This window comes from Cupressus sempervirens, chromosome 4 (genome assembly GCF_028749045.1).
Source record: "Cupressus sempervirens isolate cs-2001-9-10 chromosome 4, ASM2874904v1, whole genome shotgun sequence".
Taxonomy (NCBI): domain Eukaryota; kingdom Viridiplantae; phylum Streptophyta; class Pinopsida; order Cupressales; family Cupressaceae; genus Cupressus; species Cupressus sempervirens.
In genome coordinates this window covers 706,454,440-706,470,294 of record NC_143121.1, presented here as the reverse complement: position 1 = coordinate 706,470,294, position 15,855 = coordinate 706,454,440, and the positions used below count along the sequence as shown (strand labels likewise).

General features: G+C 33.0%; 2 protein-coding genes across 2 annotated transcripts; both read left to right on the top strand.

The window, feature by feature from the left end:
* The first annotated feature begins 10,206 nt into the window (after window positions 1-10,206).
* On the top strand, window positions 10,207-11,035 carry LOC149563216 (uncharacterized). Its single transcript, XM_089828092.1, has 2 exons — window positions 10,207-10,378; window positions 10,725-11,035. Exons 1-2 carry the CDS (start codon window positions 10,207-10,209, stop codon window positions 11,033-11,035), a joined length of 483 nt encoding a protein of 160 aa, XP_089684218.1.
* Window positions 11,036-11,042: 7 nt separating this feature from the next.
* LOC149563215 (uncharacterized) lies at window positions 11,043-12,404 on the top strand (the record flags this gene model as incomplete). Its single annotated transcript, XM_089828091.1, has 4 exons — window positions 11,043-11,130; window positions 11,470-11,612; window positions 11,942-11,957; window positions 12,259-12,404. Coding segments are annotated over 4 exons (393 nt in total), but the record flags the coding sequence as incomplete, so codon positions are not given.
* Window positions 12,405-15,855: the final 3,451 nt, after the last annotated feature.

The following is a 15,855-nucleotide window of genomic DNA, read 5'->3' as shown; positions in this document are numbered from 1 at the left end:
ATATTAGGCCTTTATATTCATGGAGTGATTCCCATTATTCTAGGTTCCTACTGTAATAATAGTAGCAGTTAATGAAATTACTAGTTTACAACTCAAAACAACAAATTCACTAAAATGTTAGAAACCTCATCCAATAGAAAATAAATTGGTTGAGAAGACCCTATCAATGCATATGGAGAAAAAACCAATCAAATTTAGATTCAAAGTGGAATCCAATTGTAGTTATATTGCTATTCTTTCACCAGTACTGAGTACACACACTAGTCTTTCTTTTTTTCTTTGTTGTAACAAAGACTCCTTCCTTCATATAAAAGACTCCCTATTGAATAATATAACTACTTCAGAAACCAATTCAACCAACTTCAATTGTTGAGTTAAATGTTAAGTCTAAAAACTCTAACAAATTGAAACTTCCCTCTTAATCCCTAAACTAGCCATTACCATTTAAAGATTTGAATTTTAAAAACAAAAAGCTTTATTTTAACAATAAACCCTTTCCTAAAAGCTTAAACTTCCACACTATCCTATTCTAGACTCTTTAGACTAGTTATTTATTCTTGGACACTTTTGGTCCTTATGCAATCAAGACTTGGTCCATTTAGGAGTTGTAATACTTCTAAGGTTAGCTCTTTGTAGTTTCTAATTTTTGTTGGAATGTATATTTTGGTTTATGCCAAAACAAATTATGTGTATTTTGGCAGACAATGGGTAGGCAAGAGACTAGAGTTACAATCTTGCAACACATTACACATAAATTGAAATTCCAAAGAAAGTGTAAAGGACCATAGTAAGCAATAATTTCTTTACACTTCATAGTATTATTGATATTATTAACTAATTTCAATTCCTAGTCTGAAACTAATACTACTTATTCTTAGGGAAGTAAACAGATTGTCAGTGGATTGAGATGTCAAGGGAGGGTGAGTCTCTACCTAATATTGCATAGTCTCAGGGAAGTGAAACTGAAGGGGTTATCAATGGAAGGCTACATGTTGACAAGGGGAAGACCCCCAAGGGAAGTAAAGGGATTAATCTTACATCAAAATGCCCAAAACTTAGAGATACTACCATAAAGGCTTTCTTTAGAATCAATAATGTTTCTGCTCCACCAACTTATGTAACTACAAGTATAGAATGAAATCACAATAGCTCACCACCACCAGAAGATGGGGTTGTTATTCGGTTAAATCAAAATGCATCAAACAAGGTTAACAATGTTTGAACAATAGAAGATGTTGTAACAGAAGATAATATTGATGTCAGTAGGAAGAAAAGAAAAAGGAATGTAAAAATGGGGCGAGAGTGAGAAATGAAAAGGAATTTCTAGGTTGATTGGGTAGCAACGTACTAATTTATTAAACTAGTCACAAACAATGATGAACCACCAACAAAATGGAGGTGTATGATTTGTACCTAGAAAACTAAAAGAGAGAAAAAGTTCTAGCTAAAGCTTGAAACTATGGAAAAACATATTGGTAAGGTTTATGAAAAGAAAATCATAGATGGAAAGGAAGTAGCAGTGGTGAGATGGAAATCAAAGGAAGACTGCCTTCATGTTAAGCATGCCATAGAATATGAAGAGTATTTCAAGAAAATATTGGTAATTGGTAGTGGCAATCCAATCAAGGTTGGGCTTCAACATGCTACCAATGATGAAAACTTGGGAAAGAATGTTAAGATGAGTGTTTTTTTTCATATTCTATCTAGAGGGCATCCTACGAGAGACTTTACAGAATATAGTAATTTATTATCTTTTTTAAGAGTTCCTCACTATCCTATGTCACGTTGGTCAATATACGCTAGATGGGAAATGACAAGCTATCTTGCTAAGGTGGAAAAGCAAAATGTATAGGAGAGAGTAAAAGAATCCAAGTTCATTTCATTATCCTTAGATGAAGTCACTATGGTAGATAACACTACTTGGGTCTATATGCATGTATATACTATAAAAGAACATGTCCGTCAAGCTCCTCTATTTTGTGTTCATAAAATGAGGGCAAATTCAGCTATAGAAAATTTATATTTAGAAGTTAAGAAAGCTTTGAATGAAATTGGTGGTATGGATGACTTGAAAATTTACAAGAAGTTAGTGTGTGTTGGAGCTGATGGAGCTACAATAATGAAAGGGCAAAGGACTGGTCTTTGTCCACGATTACAAACCAGTATTGCACCTTACATGCTTGGCATACACTGCATGTCTCACTGAATGAATTTAGCATATAAGATTGTAAGTAGTTTTCCTAAAGTGTCAAAAGTTGAAGATCTAATCTAAGAGCTCTACTCCTACTTTTGCAGAAGTCCTAAATATTTTGTAGAACTTAAGATTTTTTCTGAGGGAGTAAAAATAGGAAATAAGATTCTCAAGGATGTTAAGACCAGATGGATATCTTTGCATGGACTAGCAAAATGAGTTCTAGCAGAATATCAATCCTTGATTGGAGTTATATATGAGCAATGCCTAATAGTAGACAAAGCTCTTGATTTGTTAAATAAGTTAAGTGATATAGAGAGCCTATTAACTTTAGCTAGTCTTCTCCCCATGTTGGATTTAATGAACAAACTTGTTAAGAAAGCCCAAGATAGAACTATGTATATTCATGAGTATATTGATTTACATAAAATGACATACATGGCTTTGGATTCTTTGTATTCAATTCTCATAGGTCATAGCTCAATTTTTTCAAGGTGCGAGATAATTATATATTTGAATCATGTTGAGAATTTTTTACAATTCAATGCAAAAAATGAGCTATGTGTGTTTGTGAAAGGATTTCAAGTACCAATGCACCAATCTAAGACAAGTAAGAGAGGCAGAGTACTACCAATTAGAAAGGATGATTTTGACGAGATTGTTAACTTTGTTAGTGAAAGTGTGAATTCTATTTCCTACCAACTTTCAAGTGAGATTCATGAAAGATTCCCTCGAGAAGAAATTCTTGAAGCCATGAGTTGTGTGTTTCCTAAATTTTGGAAACACTTTGGAGATAATCCTAGTGATGCAAAGTTGTTTCATAATAAAATTAAGGAATTGATAACACAGTTTTCAAAGGATATAGATTGCAATGGAAAACCAATACAAGGAATCTTAGATTCAAATACTCTTAAAAAACAATGTAAACATTTTTCATTGTGTATGAAACAATAGATGAAAAACTTTGAGAATCCATTCAATCCTAGTGCAATAACAAGGCTCTGGAAAAGGATAAATTAATGTGAAGTATTGTGTACTTCAATATTAGAATATTTCAAACTTTCTGATTTATGTTAAACAATGATATTAGGGTAAGTGGAAGATGAGAGATTTTTTTATTGCATTAGGGTTTTTGAAATCAAAGGTCAGAAACAAACTAGACAAAAATTTGGAAACTTGCTTGAGATTGTTTGTAACTCAACATAATGTTAGAGATTTTCCTTATGATAGGTCATTGGCCATTTGGAATTCCATCCGTGAAAGATGAGGCCTTTGCAAGACTTCAAAAGATGGTAGTGCTACTGCTGATTCCAACATAAATGATGAATTTAGGTCTCAGAGTCAAAATGAAGATGAGAATTTTATGGATTTTGAATACCTGACTCAAAATGAAGAGGAAACTATTAATACTAGTCAATTTCATGATTTGGAGTCCATATGGGATATAGAAGCGTCACATTTGAGACTAAGTCAATGAAGTGATTTAGCATTTAGCTCTAAGGTATTTATAGCTATACTCTACTTCAATTCTTCCATATTCAATCATATTACAATTACAAATTAGAAAAACAAAGTTCATAATGTTTTTTTTTTTGGGACAACTTAATAGCATAATTTAATGATAACTCTCATATCAGTACATCTTGAGAAAAATGAAAATCTCAAAAAAGAAATAAGAGAATTATGTCACAAATTTGAAATTATTAATGAGTGAATGCATTTACAAAGATGGAAAATAATTTACAAACTCTGTCTGAAATAGTGTTTTCTTTTTTGGGTAGAATATGCAAGCACAACTACATTTATTACAACAACATCAACAACAAGGTCCTTTACTTCAAAATTCTCAAAGCCCTTCTCTTTAGCAAAAAGAAGTGGGGTTAGGTCTTGGATTGAAGTTTCTTTTAGATCAAAGTGGTTTTGAAGTTGATAGTTTTTATTTAATTTCTTGACAAGGAAAGGGGACATGAATAATTTTGGCAACAAGCCCTTGTATGCTCTTTTGTGATAAATTACAATTAAATACCCTAATGAAAGCAAGATAATACTGTCCATTTATGTTGGTTGCTCACCCTGAATCTTCTCATACATCCTTTCTTATCCTATATGAATAAATCTCTCTTGTAGGTTCCTTAGATATTTTGGGGTGAAATCCCTACATTTGTATTGTGAATATTGTGCATTCCTTTTGTGTTCATTGAACATAGTTTTCAACTACTTTTCTTAATACACCACACTTAATTTCTTAAACAAATCATAATTGGAGCTTTAAGGAGTAGCTTATGGTAGTTTATGATTTGCACTTATTGACATTAAACTACAATAGATCAAATGCATATAGGTTGGGAGATGGGAGTTCCCTCTATGTAGATTTTGGAATGCTTGTTAGTTTGGAAAGTAAATGTAAGCCTTAGTTTGCAACTCTCGGGCCTTTCAAATATTATTGTATCATTGAAGACACCATTTCTCAAAATGATCACCTAATATTTTTGCTAAGTTCTATAAATTGTAAACCTTCAATCATTTGGAGTGGGTTACAGGTACCCACATTTAATTCTTAAGACTCTCATTCAGAATATGAGCCAATGCAAAACCAACAGGTCTATTTCCTGGTAAGATTTTCCATTATTTCATGTTATATTCTAAATTAATTTAAGTGCCATTTTGATCCAGATTTTAGATGGTAGAACTTGGGTGTTGAGATTTAGAAATACAATCTCCTTAGGATTGCACTTTAACCACAATACACTAGACTATCACTAGAAATGCAATCTCATGGTTTTTTTTGTTTGCACTTCTCACAATAGCACATTGTACTGGACTATCACCAATGCACATTTAAATTCTTTTGTAGCTAACAATAATAAAAAACTCTAATACCATATCAATAATTTTTAAATTTGAAACTTTTTTGAATAGTGAAATTATAAATCTAAATTCTCACTATTCATATTAAATGGTACACAACAATATCATTAGCTATGATTCTAAATTATGATATATTTATTGTTGTCACAGTACTTTTTTTACCATCACTATTGTTATATTGCTCAAAAAATATATCAAATAGCCTCTTTTGAATTGTTAGTCTATAGGACTTCCTCCAACCAAGTTTCTATTGGAAAAGTAATAGTTTTGTCAACGAAGATCATTTTAGGACTTTAGGAGTTTCAATAGTCATGCTTTTCTGTAGCTATAGAAGCTTTAGTTATTGAAAGGTTATACTTAGGCTTAATGCTTTCTATGATAGATTCCATGAAAAATAGATAGGGAATTGTTGTCTAGAGCCATCAATTAATTAACCTTCAGTCTTTCTGAACAAAATGCCTAGATTGTTCTTGACCAATGCTCTCTTGTTAGTAATATTGAGTGTACAAGTATCCTTAGTTTAACTTGCCACAAGTATAGTAGCATCCCTTCATGCCCTACTTTCCTTTGTGACCACCCTTGGTGTCACCACCATGACAACCTATCTTGTTCACATCATCATTGATTCCTTGATCATCCTTTGGATTGCCCTTTCTCTAAATTCCCATTGGAATTCTTATTAACAACTTTGCCTTTATGGGTTTTATGTTTGAGAAAAAGCACCCCATGCCTCCAAATCTTAACAAGATTCACAAATCTACCTCAAGGCAAGTCAATAAGCCTCAATATTTTTTGAATCTTGATTTTTTCTTCAAAAATTTGATTTCAGCACATGAACATGACTGAACACCACTTGACTTTCCATCAATGCCCTTGCATATGAAGTGATTGTGATGAAGCACAACCAAATTTTTAATTGGAAGCTCTGGTATCACTTGCATTACTAATGGGTTGTAGCATACCCATCTAATGTCACGTGTAGTTGATGAATGACTTACTTACATGCCATTGAGTAACCATTTTCTGCTACAACTTTATAAGAATTTTCCTAAGGGAAAAATTCACCCAGGAACTAAGAACTCAAACACAAGCACACAGTAGACCAAAAATGGATATGATCAATTAATCAGAGTATGTCTGAATACATTGCTCTGTTTAGAATGTGATTTTAAAACACACTAGGAGTGCCTGTATATAAAGGCCTCTTAGGAAGCACCTATAATGTCTCTAGAAACAACTAGAAGATAAGACAACTAAGCACCTTATCCAACATTCTAGATGAATGGATAAGAATGACAAAGTGCCATGTGTGTGTAGAAGATTCTTGTGTTGTAGACAACATGTGCTTAAAAGAGGTGTGGACCCCTGTGATGTCATCAAGACAACTCACAAGAGTGCACAATCTCCTAAGTGTCTCACAAATAAAATAACGCAAAATAATTAAATAATGCATAAACCTAAGTAAACTTAAGTAAGTGTAACAAGTAAATACTTATTTATAGCAACACCCCCTCTTAAGTGCAACTTAGGGGAATGCCTTTAAGCTTACAAAAATAGGATGAAGATGCATAATGGGTCCCAGCTAGTAGGCCATGTCAGGTACCCATGCACATAATGAAAATGAAAATCTTCCATAAAGTGGGGAAAGAGGGAAAACCTCATGGGAAAAACCCTCCCCCAAAAAGAGAGATAAAAGGGATGCATGGATGGATGGAGTAATCAAGACCCCCCCATTATGACATACATCAATGTATATACAAGAAAGAATGGAGAAGGACAAAACCTCCTATGAGGAAAAAGTCCCCCCCAAAAAAGAGAAGGAGACATGGTAGTCCCCCCCCCCCCTTAAAAGTAGTGTGTCGATCAGTGAGAAATGCTCTGACATAGAAGATGATCCATGACCTCTGTATGATGTTCCTCCCCTTTGGAAGAAAAAAAGGCAAGGGTACCTATGAGATGCATCTCGTGGATGGAGAAGGAATCTCTAGGATGATTGATATCTCTAAAACCTGTTCAAAAATCCCTGTGTCGATACTGATTATGGCTTCCTCCAAAACTACTGAAGAGAAGTGTAGATCGAACAAGGCATGTGGTAGAACCTATCTCAAGAAACCAAAAATCTTCTCAACTGATGAAGAGACCTCCTGCAAATGCTGTAAAGAAGAATCTACAATCATGCCAATCTGGAAGGATTGATCATGTAGAGCATGGAGTTGAGGGTCAGAGTGGGCCCTCGCAACAATTGTAGAAGACTCCTTAGCAAAGAGAAGTGAGAAATCATCATAAAAGTCTCCCATATCTACTGTGTGTGACTCCAAGAATAGAACTGAAATGTTTGGCAAGAAATCATCACCTAGAAGACCATGAGTACCCTACAGTGCTGAAGTACATGAATCTATCACTACAACAAAGGATGAAGTATCTACCTCAAAAAGAAGATGAATGTCATCAAGAATATCTCCCACATCTTCAATGTGAGACTCCATGAACAACTGTGCAATGTATGAAAGGAAGTCTTTGCATGAAGGTAGAGTAGGAAGACATAAAGTATCTTGCTACACTGATTCTGAAGCATCTGTGGCTAGAACATGATTAGTAGGACCAACAGGAGTTGGAGGTGAGATCTCATCTGAAGTTGAAGAAACCATAGCTGGAGTGACTGGATGTAGAAAGTCCACTGGAGATGGAGGATCACATGGATCTCCATATGCTTCCCAAATAGACCACCAAATATCACAAGGAAAATGTGCCAATCTAAGAGGACCAAAAGATTCCCTACTCATACTTTTACAAATTTTTTTATTAAGGTTAATAATATATGTCCAATCAAAATGTGGTGGCATTAAATAGAGATAAGGAAGCAATCCCAGATGTTCTCTTAGATGGTCAATTATCAAAGTCCTCCATTTCTAATAGTTCCTTGTTGTCAATTGTGGTCTAATACCAAATTGACAAATCTGACAAGACTCCATGAGATCAATCAATGAACCTACAAAGAATCAAAGAACCTCCCCTAAAAAAGATGTTGTTGGCACTTGAAAGCCACTTGCCATTTTAGGGCCTATTTCTAAAAGTAGTATTTCTATCTACAAAATCTATAATGTGATTGTAGATCTAGAAAGTAGACAAAAAAATGCACTTTCAAAAAAAATGAAACTTGATTTGGAGTCTAGATGAACCTGTACCAAGCATTTTAAGTGGCAAAATTCAAGATTTTGGAGTTGCAAAACATTTCAGAAACAATGATCTCAAACCACCTACACCAATGTGTAGATCATGAAATCCTACCCCAAAACAAAAAAATTGCTCACAAAAAGGAGTCCGTATGAGGAAGATATTGCTGTTTGAAAATTGTTGCTACTGTTATTTTTTCTAAATCACCGCTATGCCTCCAACAAACAAATGGCTTTAGATTTTGCCTTAGATGTCCAATTTGGATGAAAAAAAATCTGATCTGGGGGTTTTTGGACCTTTTGAATATGATGCAAATATCAAATTTGCACCAACAAGCTTTAATCTTCACCTGCAAAAAATCTCTCCTATGGCCCTATGGCCAAATTTTTTTAAAAAAATGATGCAGATCTGAGAAAATAGTAGAGATGTAGATGAAAATAAATGTAGATCTAAAAATTAAATGTACAGATCTGAAATGATCATACCAATGCTGCAAATTGGTCCTTCAGGTGCCGGTTCGCAAAAAAATTTGCCTCACAATCAACTTTGGCCTAGGGTAGGCAGCTTTGTAGTCAATTTTCACCGAATCAATGTTCCAGATGCAATGGTGAGGTCAAATCTGATGCTGAACACTCCCAATTTCTGCGATACTCCAGAGTCAGGCTATGGTGATGAAGCAAGATGATGGTCTCGAAAGGCTATGTGATGAGAAAATCTCCAAGTTTCTCTGATACCATGTAAGAATTTTCCTAAGGGAAAAATTCACCCAGGAACTAAGAACTCAAACACAAGCACACAGTAGACCAAAAATGGATATGATCAATTAATCAGAGTATGTTCGAATACATTGCTCTATTTAGAATGTGATTTCAAAACACACTAGGAGTGCCTGTATATAAAGGCCTCTTAGGAAGCACCTAGAATGTCTCTAGAAACAACTAGAAGATAAGACAACTAAGCACCTTATCCAACATTCTAGATGAATGGATAAGAATGACAAAGTGCCATATGTGTGTAGAAGATTCCTGTGTTGTAGACAACATGTGCTTAAAAGAGGTGTGGACCCCTGTGATGTCATCAAGAAAACTCACAAGAGTGCACAAACTCCTAAGTGTCTCACAAATAAAATAATGCAAAATAATTAAATAATGCATAAACCTAAGTAAACTTAAGTAAGTGTAATAAGTAAATATTTATTTACACCAACAAACTTAAACCTTGAAAATTTTGTAGCTTTCAACCTAAATTGGAATACCACCCCCAAATTGGTGAGATTATTGTTTTCTTCCCCATCAATGAGTATCATTATGTGTTTCCTTCCAATTCAACCCTTAGATTGAAAATAGTGGTACTTTGGTGCAAATGGTTTTCCTTCCTCAAAGAATAGAAGCCCTTGTTACCATCTCTATTGGTGATACCTCATCTTCATCCACAATTATGCCTCTATGCATGACTTGATCTCCATCTCATCATTATAATCACCTCAATCCAATGGACTTCTTGTAACCCCTCTAGATTTTATATACCTATTAATACTAGTAAAGCTTGTAGAAGAAAGAATGACAATATATTCTTAGAAAGTGATTGATAAACATAACATATGTCATTGGTTGGCTTAAAGTAAGTATATAGATAGATACTTAAGTATGGTAAAAAATAATGACAATAATGCATTGCTATTTCACATCTTCAAAAAGTAGAGATTCCAAACCCCATCTTTACCAATGTGGATTGGAATCCTACCATTTTATATGTTAATATGTAATAGCTACTCCCAGTCCATCCAATCCACTTTCTAACACATTGAGAAGATAGCGGTATAAGCATCAATTTTAAAAAGTTATTTTATTTATTTTTCTTCTAGCACACATCTAATGTTACATATAAAACTACATGTACCATTGTTTAATCATCATCATAAAGATTGTTGTTACCAACATAGTATTTCTCTTCTTTAAAGACAAAAGGGAAGCATGCAACTTCTTAATGGGGAAGTGAAGCTCAATATTCCTGCAAGTGAGGCTTGGGAAATTTACAAAAATAATGAGCTGACTAGAAAAGTGAATCCTGATCTTCTCACTAATGCCCAATATATTGAAGGTTATGGCACACCAAGCATCATAAGGTTGCTCAAGTTAGGTCTAGGTAATGGAATTTTTGTTTTTAATAAACTATATGTATTATGTTGTGAATGGATATATATTTATTTGAGAAGAGGAGATAAGGGAGGTTGAAAAATGAGTCTCAACTGATTCAAAGATGGGCCAACCATTAAGAGAGTTGGTAGTATAGTAGTAGAGCATTCCAATAGAAAATGAGAGATCTGAATTGTTAAAAATATAATAAGATATATATATATATATATAACTCTTTTAAGTCTATCTATGATTTTTCAAATTTTTGAAGTCTTCTATTATGTGAATGTGTGGGTATTCTTATTTATAAATATATAGGCTCATGCGGTGAGATTACATTGATGGTTGAATTGGAGCTATGAATAACAATCTAAGCCAATCAAAGGAGAAAATAGAGAAGGTGAAAGAGGACGAGAATGGCACATATGAGATAACTTACAAAGTGGTGGATGGGGAGTTGAAGATGATGTATGATCCATATATAGTAACCTTTTCTTTCACTCCTCTGCAAGCTAATGATTGCATTGTTTCATGGAGAGCCCAATACAATCCACTCACACCAGATGTTCCTTCTCTAGAGAAGGCCAAGAAAGCTACCCTTCAGTTTATGAAAGAGATTGAGAATTTCTACCTTTCATCTTCTGCTACCATGCAATTAAAGCAGTAGATATATATATGTGAATCCTAATCTTCTAGTTGATGCCCAATATATTGAAGGTTATGGCATACCAGGCAGCATAAAGTTGCTCAAATCAGGTCCAGGTAATGGAATTTTTGTTTCTAATAAACTATATGTATTATGTTGTGAACTAATATATAGTTATTTGATAAGAGGAGATAAGGGAGGTTGAAAAATGAATCTCGACTGATTCAAAGATGGGCCAATCATTAAGAGAGTTGGCAGTACGGTGGTAAAGCATCCCAATAGAAAATTAGAGATTTGGATTGTTAAAAATATAATAAGATATACATAAAACTCTTTTAAGTCTATCTATGATTTTTCCAAATTTTTGAAGTCTTCTACTATGTGAATGTGTGGGTATTCTTATTTATAAATATATAGGCTCATGTGGTGAGATTATGTTGATGGTTGAATTATAGCTGTGAATAACTATGTGAACCAATCAAAGAAGAAAATAGAGAAGGTGAAAGAGGACGAGAATAGCACATATGAGATAACTTACAAGGTGGTGGATGGGGAGTTGAAGAAGATGTATGATCCATATATAGTAACCTTTACTTTCACTCCTCTGCAAGCTGATGATTACATTGTTTCTTGGAGATCCCAATACAATCCACTCACACAAGATGTTCCTCCTCTAGAGAAGGCCAAGAAAGTTGACCTTTAGTTCATGAAAGAGATTGAGAATTTATACCTTTCATCTTCTATTGTCATGAAATTAATGCAGTAGATATATATGTAAATCCTGATCTTTTGGCTAGTGCCCAATATATTGAAGGTTACGACACACTAGGTAGCATAAGGTTTCTCAAATTAGGTCCAAGTAATGGAAGTTTTGTTTTTAATAAACTATATGTATTATGTTTTGAACTAATATATATTTATTTGATAAGAGGAGATAAGGGAGGTTGAAAAATGAGTCTTGACTAATTCAAAGATGGGCCAATCATTAAGAGAGTTGGCAATACAGTGGTAGAGCATCCCAATAGAAAATGAGAGATCCAAATTGTTAAAAATATAATAAGATATATATAAAACTCTTTTAAGTCTATCTATGATTTTTCCAAAGTTTTGAAGTCTTCTATTATACGAATGTGTGGGTATTCTTATTTATAACACATATGAGATAACTTACAAGCTGGTGGATGGGGAGTTGAAGAATATGTATGATCCATATATAGTAACCTTTACTTTCACTCATCTGCAAGCTGATGATTGCATTGTTTCTTGGAGAGCCCAATACAATCCACTCACACCAAATGTTCCTCCACTACAGAAGGACAAGAAAGTTGCCCTTCAGTTCATGAAAGAGATTGAGAATTTCTACCTTTCATCTTCTGCTATCATGCAATAAATGCAGTAGATATATATATATATATATGTCTATTAGATTCTATAAAACTAGGGTATGTTGGGAGTTGAAGGGTTTATATTATTGCTATATATTATAAGAATTATCAGTTTCTTATCAAGTAATATGAGAAATGGAGTTTTTATAGCCATTACTTATCTTTCCTACTTTCACATTGTGTTATATACCTAGAGAAAATATATCTACTCATGGTCTTTCACAGAATTGATAGGCTCACAAATCATAAATTGGAGCTTTAAGGAGTAAGTACTCTTCTCCAACATATTTTACTTCAAAAGACAAGTATGACAGTCAAGAGTTGATTGGAATAGTAACTATCCCTATTTGTGATACAAAGCATGGAACATATAACTTGTTTATGGATCATTAGGTCATGGAGGTTATAAAGAAACAAAGGGTAGAAAAGCTAATTGATTTTGATAGAACTTATAACTTCATTAAGATCAAGTTAGAAACAAATGTGGACTGAATTGTTAATCAAGTATAGTTGATGTTTATTTCAAACTTTAAATTGAAAAGCTCACAAATTATCGACAATTTAGGTGTAGCATGAAGTCTCCATCTTTTAGGCTTTCACTAGCCTTTCAATTTAAAATGATACATGTCAAATAACCTAATGAAAATAGTTGGCATTGAATTTACATTTAAAATTTAGACTATACGGTGTTCTTGAATCTAGATGCTAAAATAAATACTATGTTACTAAAGTATCAAATCCTCTTACTAAAGATTAACTTATGCCTTATGAGAGCAATGCTAACTCTAAGATGAGAAATATAATTACAAATTGCTAAGATGAGAAATATTGTTATAAAATTTAACCATATAATTGTAATGAATAAATTTTATGTCTAGCAGTAGCACAATGAATTAATTTGCGCACAAAATTTATGTTTAATTTTAAAATTATTAATATTTGCTAATGTATATATTTTCCATCTAATAAAATGAAATGATTCACCCAAAAAATTAATATTTTACTATGATAATTATTTTCTGTTCGCCAATGTATATATTTTTGTGGTTTTAAAATAACACATTTTGTCCAAATTTTACACATTGCTCGAGAGACTATGAATGATTCACCAATGGAGATTATTATTTTTTCTTTGTAAACTAATTTTTTTTCCACACAAATTAAATTTTTTTGTCAGGTGTTTTACACCTTTTCTAAAGGAGGGGTTTCTTAAAGTATACCTTGAGCCTGACACATTGCATGTAAATAGTAATTTATGAATAAAAAGTTGCATTTGATATCATATTGTGTATCTTGTGTTGTGTTTTCACTGTGTAGTTATTTGCTTGGGGCTAGGATATCTTCTTTGGGGATTCTCTTGTCTTACACTACAATAGAATTCAAGCATAATATGAGCCAATGTGGCTTCCTTTATCTATCTTTCAGTGGTTAGAGCATGCTTCCACTTACTATCAATATTATTAAATAAATATTCAAGAATTAACTTTCCTAGCTCTATAGGCATTTACTTAAAATTTATTATCATATCCATGAAAACCTCTTCTATCTTAATCTTCTCTTCTTTAGTTAATTTTTCGTACTCAATAAAGTTAAATCCTAATAAACCTCTATAGACTAGAAAATAGGTAGGCTAGGATACTATGAGAAACCAAAAACTAAATAAAATATGCTAACTATTCTAATCTACCATGAAAACCATTATAAACCAAGAGATTAAAGACAATCAAAATCCCCTTTCAAATTTACTTTCCATGTTCTTTCTTCTCGATTGTTGATGATGATGTAGCCCCAATTGTCCATAGTATACCTATAATTGAAAGAAAAAGACAATGACAAAATATTGTGATGAATGATGGAGAGAATACTAGAAGCATGGTTAAAAGGCACATGAGTTCAAAATGACTCAATTTATAGCCAAAATGCAAGAAGTTGGACATGAATGAGGAGATGGACATTTTTAATTTTAAGTGTGCAATTTAGCACAATATTCTTAGAATATCTATGACAAATATGACATATTATGCCATATATAAGATTCTATGACGCATATGAGTCAACATAGTTAAAGGTAGAAGAGAATCTATGATAAGCTTATGATACATCATAGCCATGTGTTGACAAGAATCTATGACAAGTATGGCATTTTATAGTCACGTGTAAGAGAAAATATATATAAGATATGATACATATTAGCCATGTGTAGAGAGAGAATCCATGACACATTATGGCCATGTGTTACAACTTAGTGGAATTTTGAATTAAAAACTTATAATTCCACACAAATTAACATTAGTGAATTAGAAATCAGAAATGGGAAAATTAGACTTAGGAAATTAAGGATTCCCATAATTTGCAAAGATGGATCAATTAATTAATAAATATTAATTAATTGAGAATATTGATCAATAAGAATAATTAGTAAAGTGGGATGAAAAAAATGATTTAAATGACATAGGATATTAGATTATGCATTATCTAATCCTATAGGAAAAATTCGTAAATGATTGGCCAATTCGATGATATAAATGTAGGTTTACCCTTTTGGTGAATTGCGATGATTATGCAGATCAACTAGGATGATGGTGGGTAGATCAAAGGCATGATTGAATTGACTGAATCATTAGGATTGATGATATGTCAAGGACATATGGCATGGATTAAGGACATGTGACATTGTAAATGCCACAGGATCACATTTGATTGATAAGATTGATCATAATAACATCAAAAAACATCGTCAATGTTATTACGTTTATCAGATAAGGCCACGATTTGACATTGTGGGACTCAAAAATGTCAATGATCAAATGATAAAAATGACAGGCTGACCTAGCACCAAGGGACATGGTGGTGTTAAGGCCAGATTTGATAGATTGACAAGGCACCAAGGGATACAACAATCCCTAGGATTGGATAAATGTTGATTGATTAGGGATCTTTGACATGTTTCAAACTAACTAGGGTTGACTTGGAATGGTTTAGGGTTGATTTGGGATGGTTTGGGGTTAATTAGAAGGAATTTTGATGACATTGAAATGGTTTAGAGTTGATTGGATTAGATTATGATGGTGTTGAAATGATTTAGAGTCAATTCTGTAAATAATAGATCAAATAGGAACTGATTTTCAAATGATTTGCAATTGATTTGAAAAGGGGGTGTGAATGATGAAGAACATGTCATAATATGCTTGAATGATGATCAAGTTGACCAAAAGATCATAATTAGTGAAATGAGAAAATGGGACGTGTTAGTATGAAAATGTGATGAAATAGTAGATGTGAACCATTTTTGAGTGTCTACATTTTTTCCCTCTTTGATAGAATACCATTTAGACCATTGTGTCAAACAATAACTAATGAAAAAGCCACAAAAATATGCCCCATGCATGGGGCGTATATATGGGTGCCCCTCGAGAAATTGACAAAAAAATGTAATGATAGGTCAATTTTTTGACA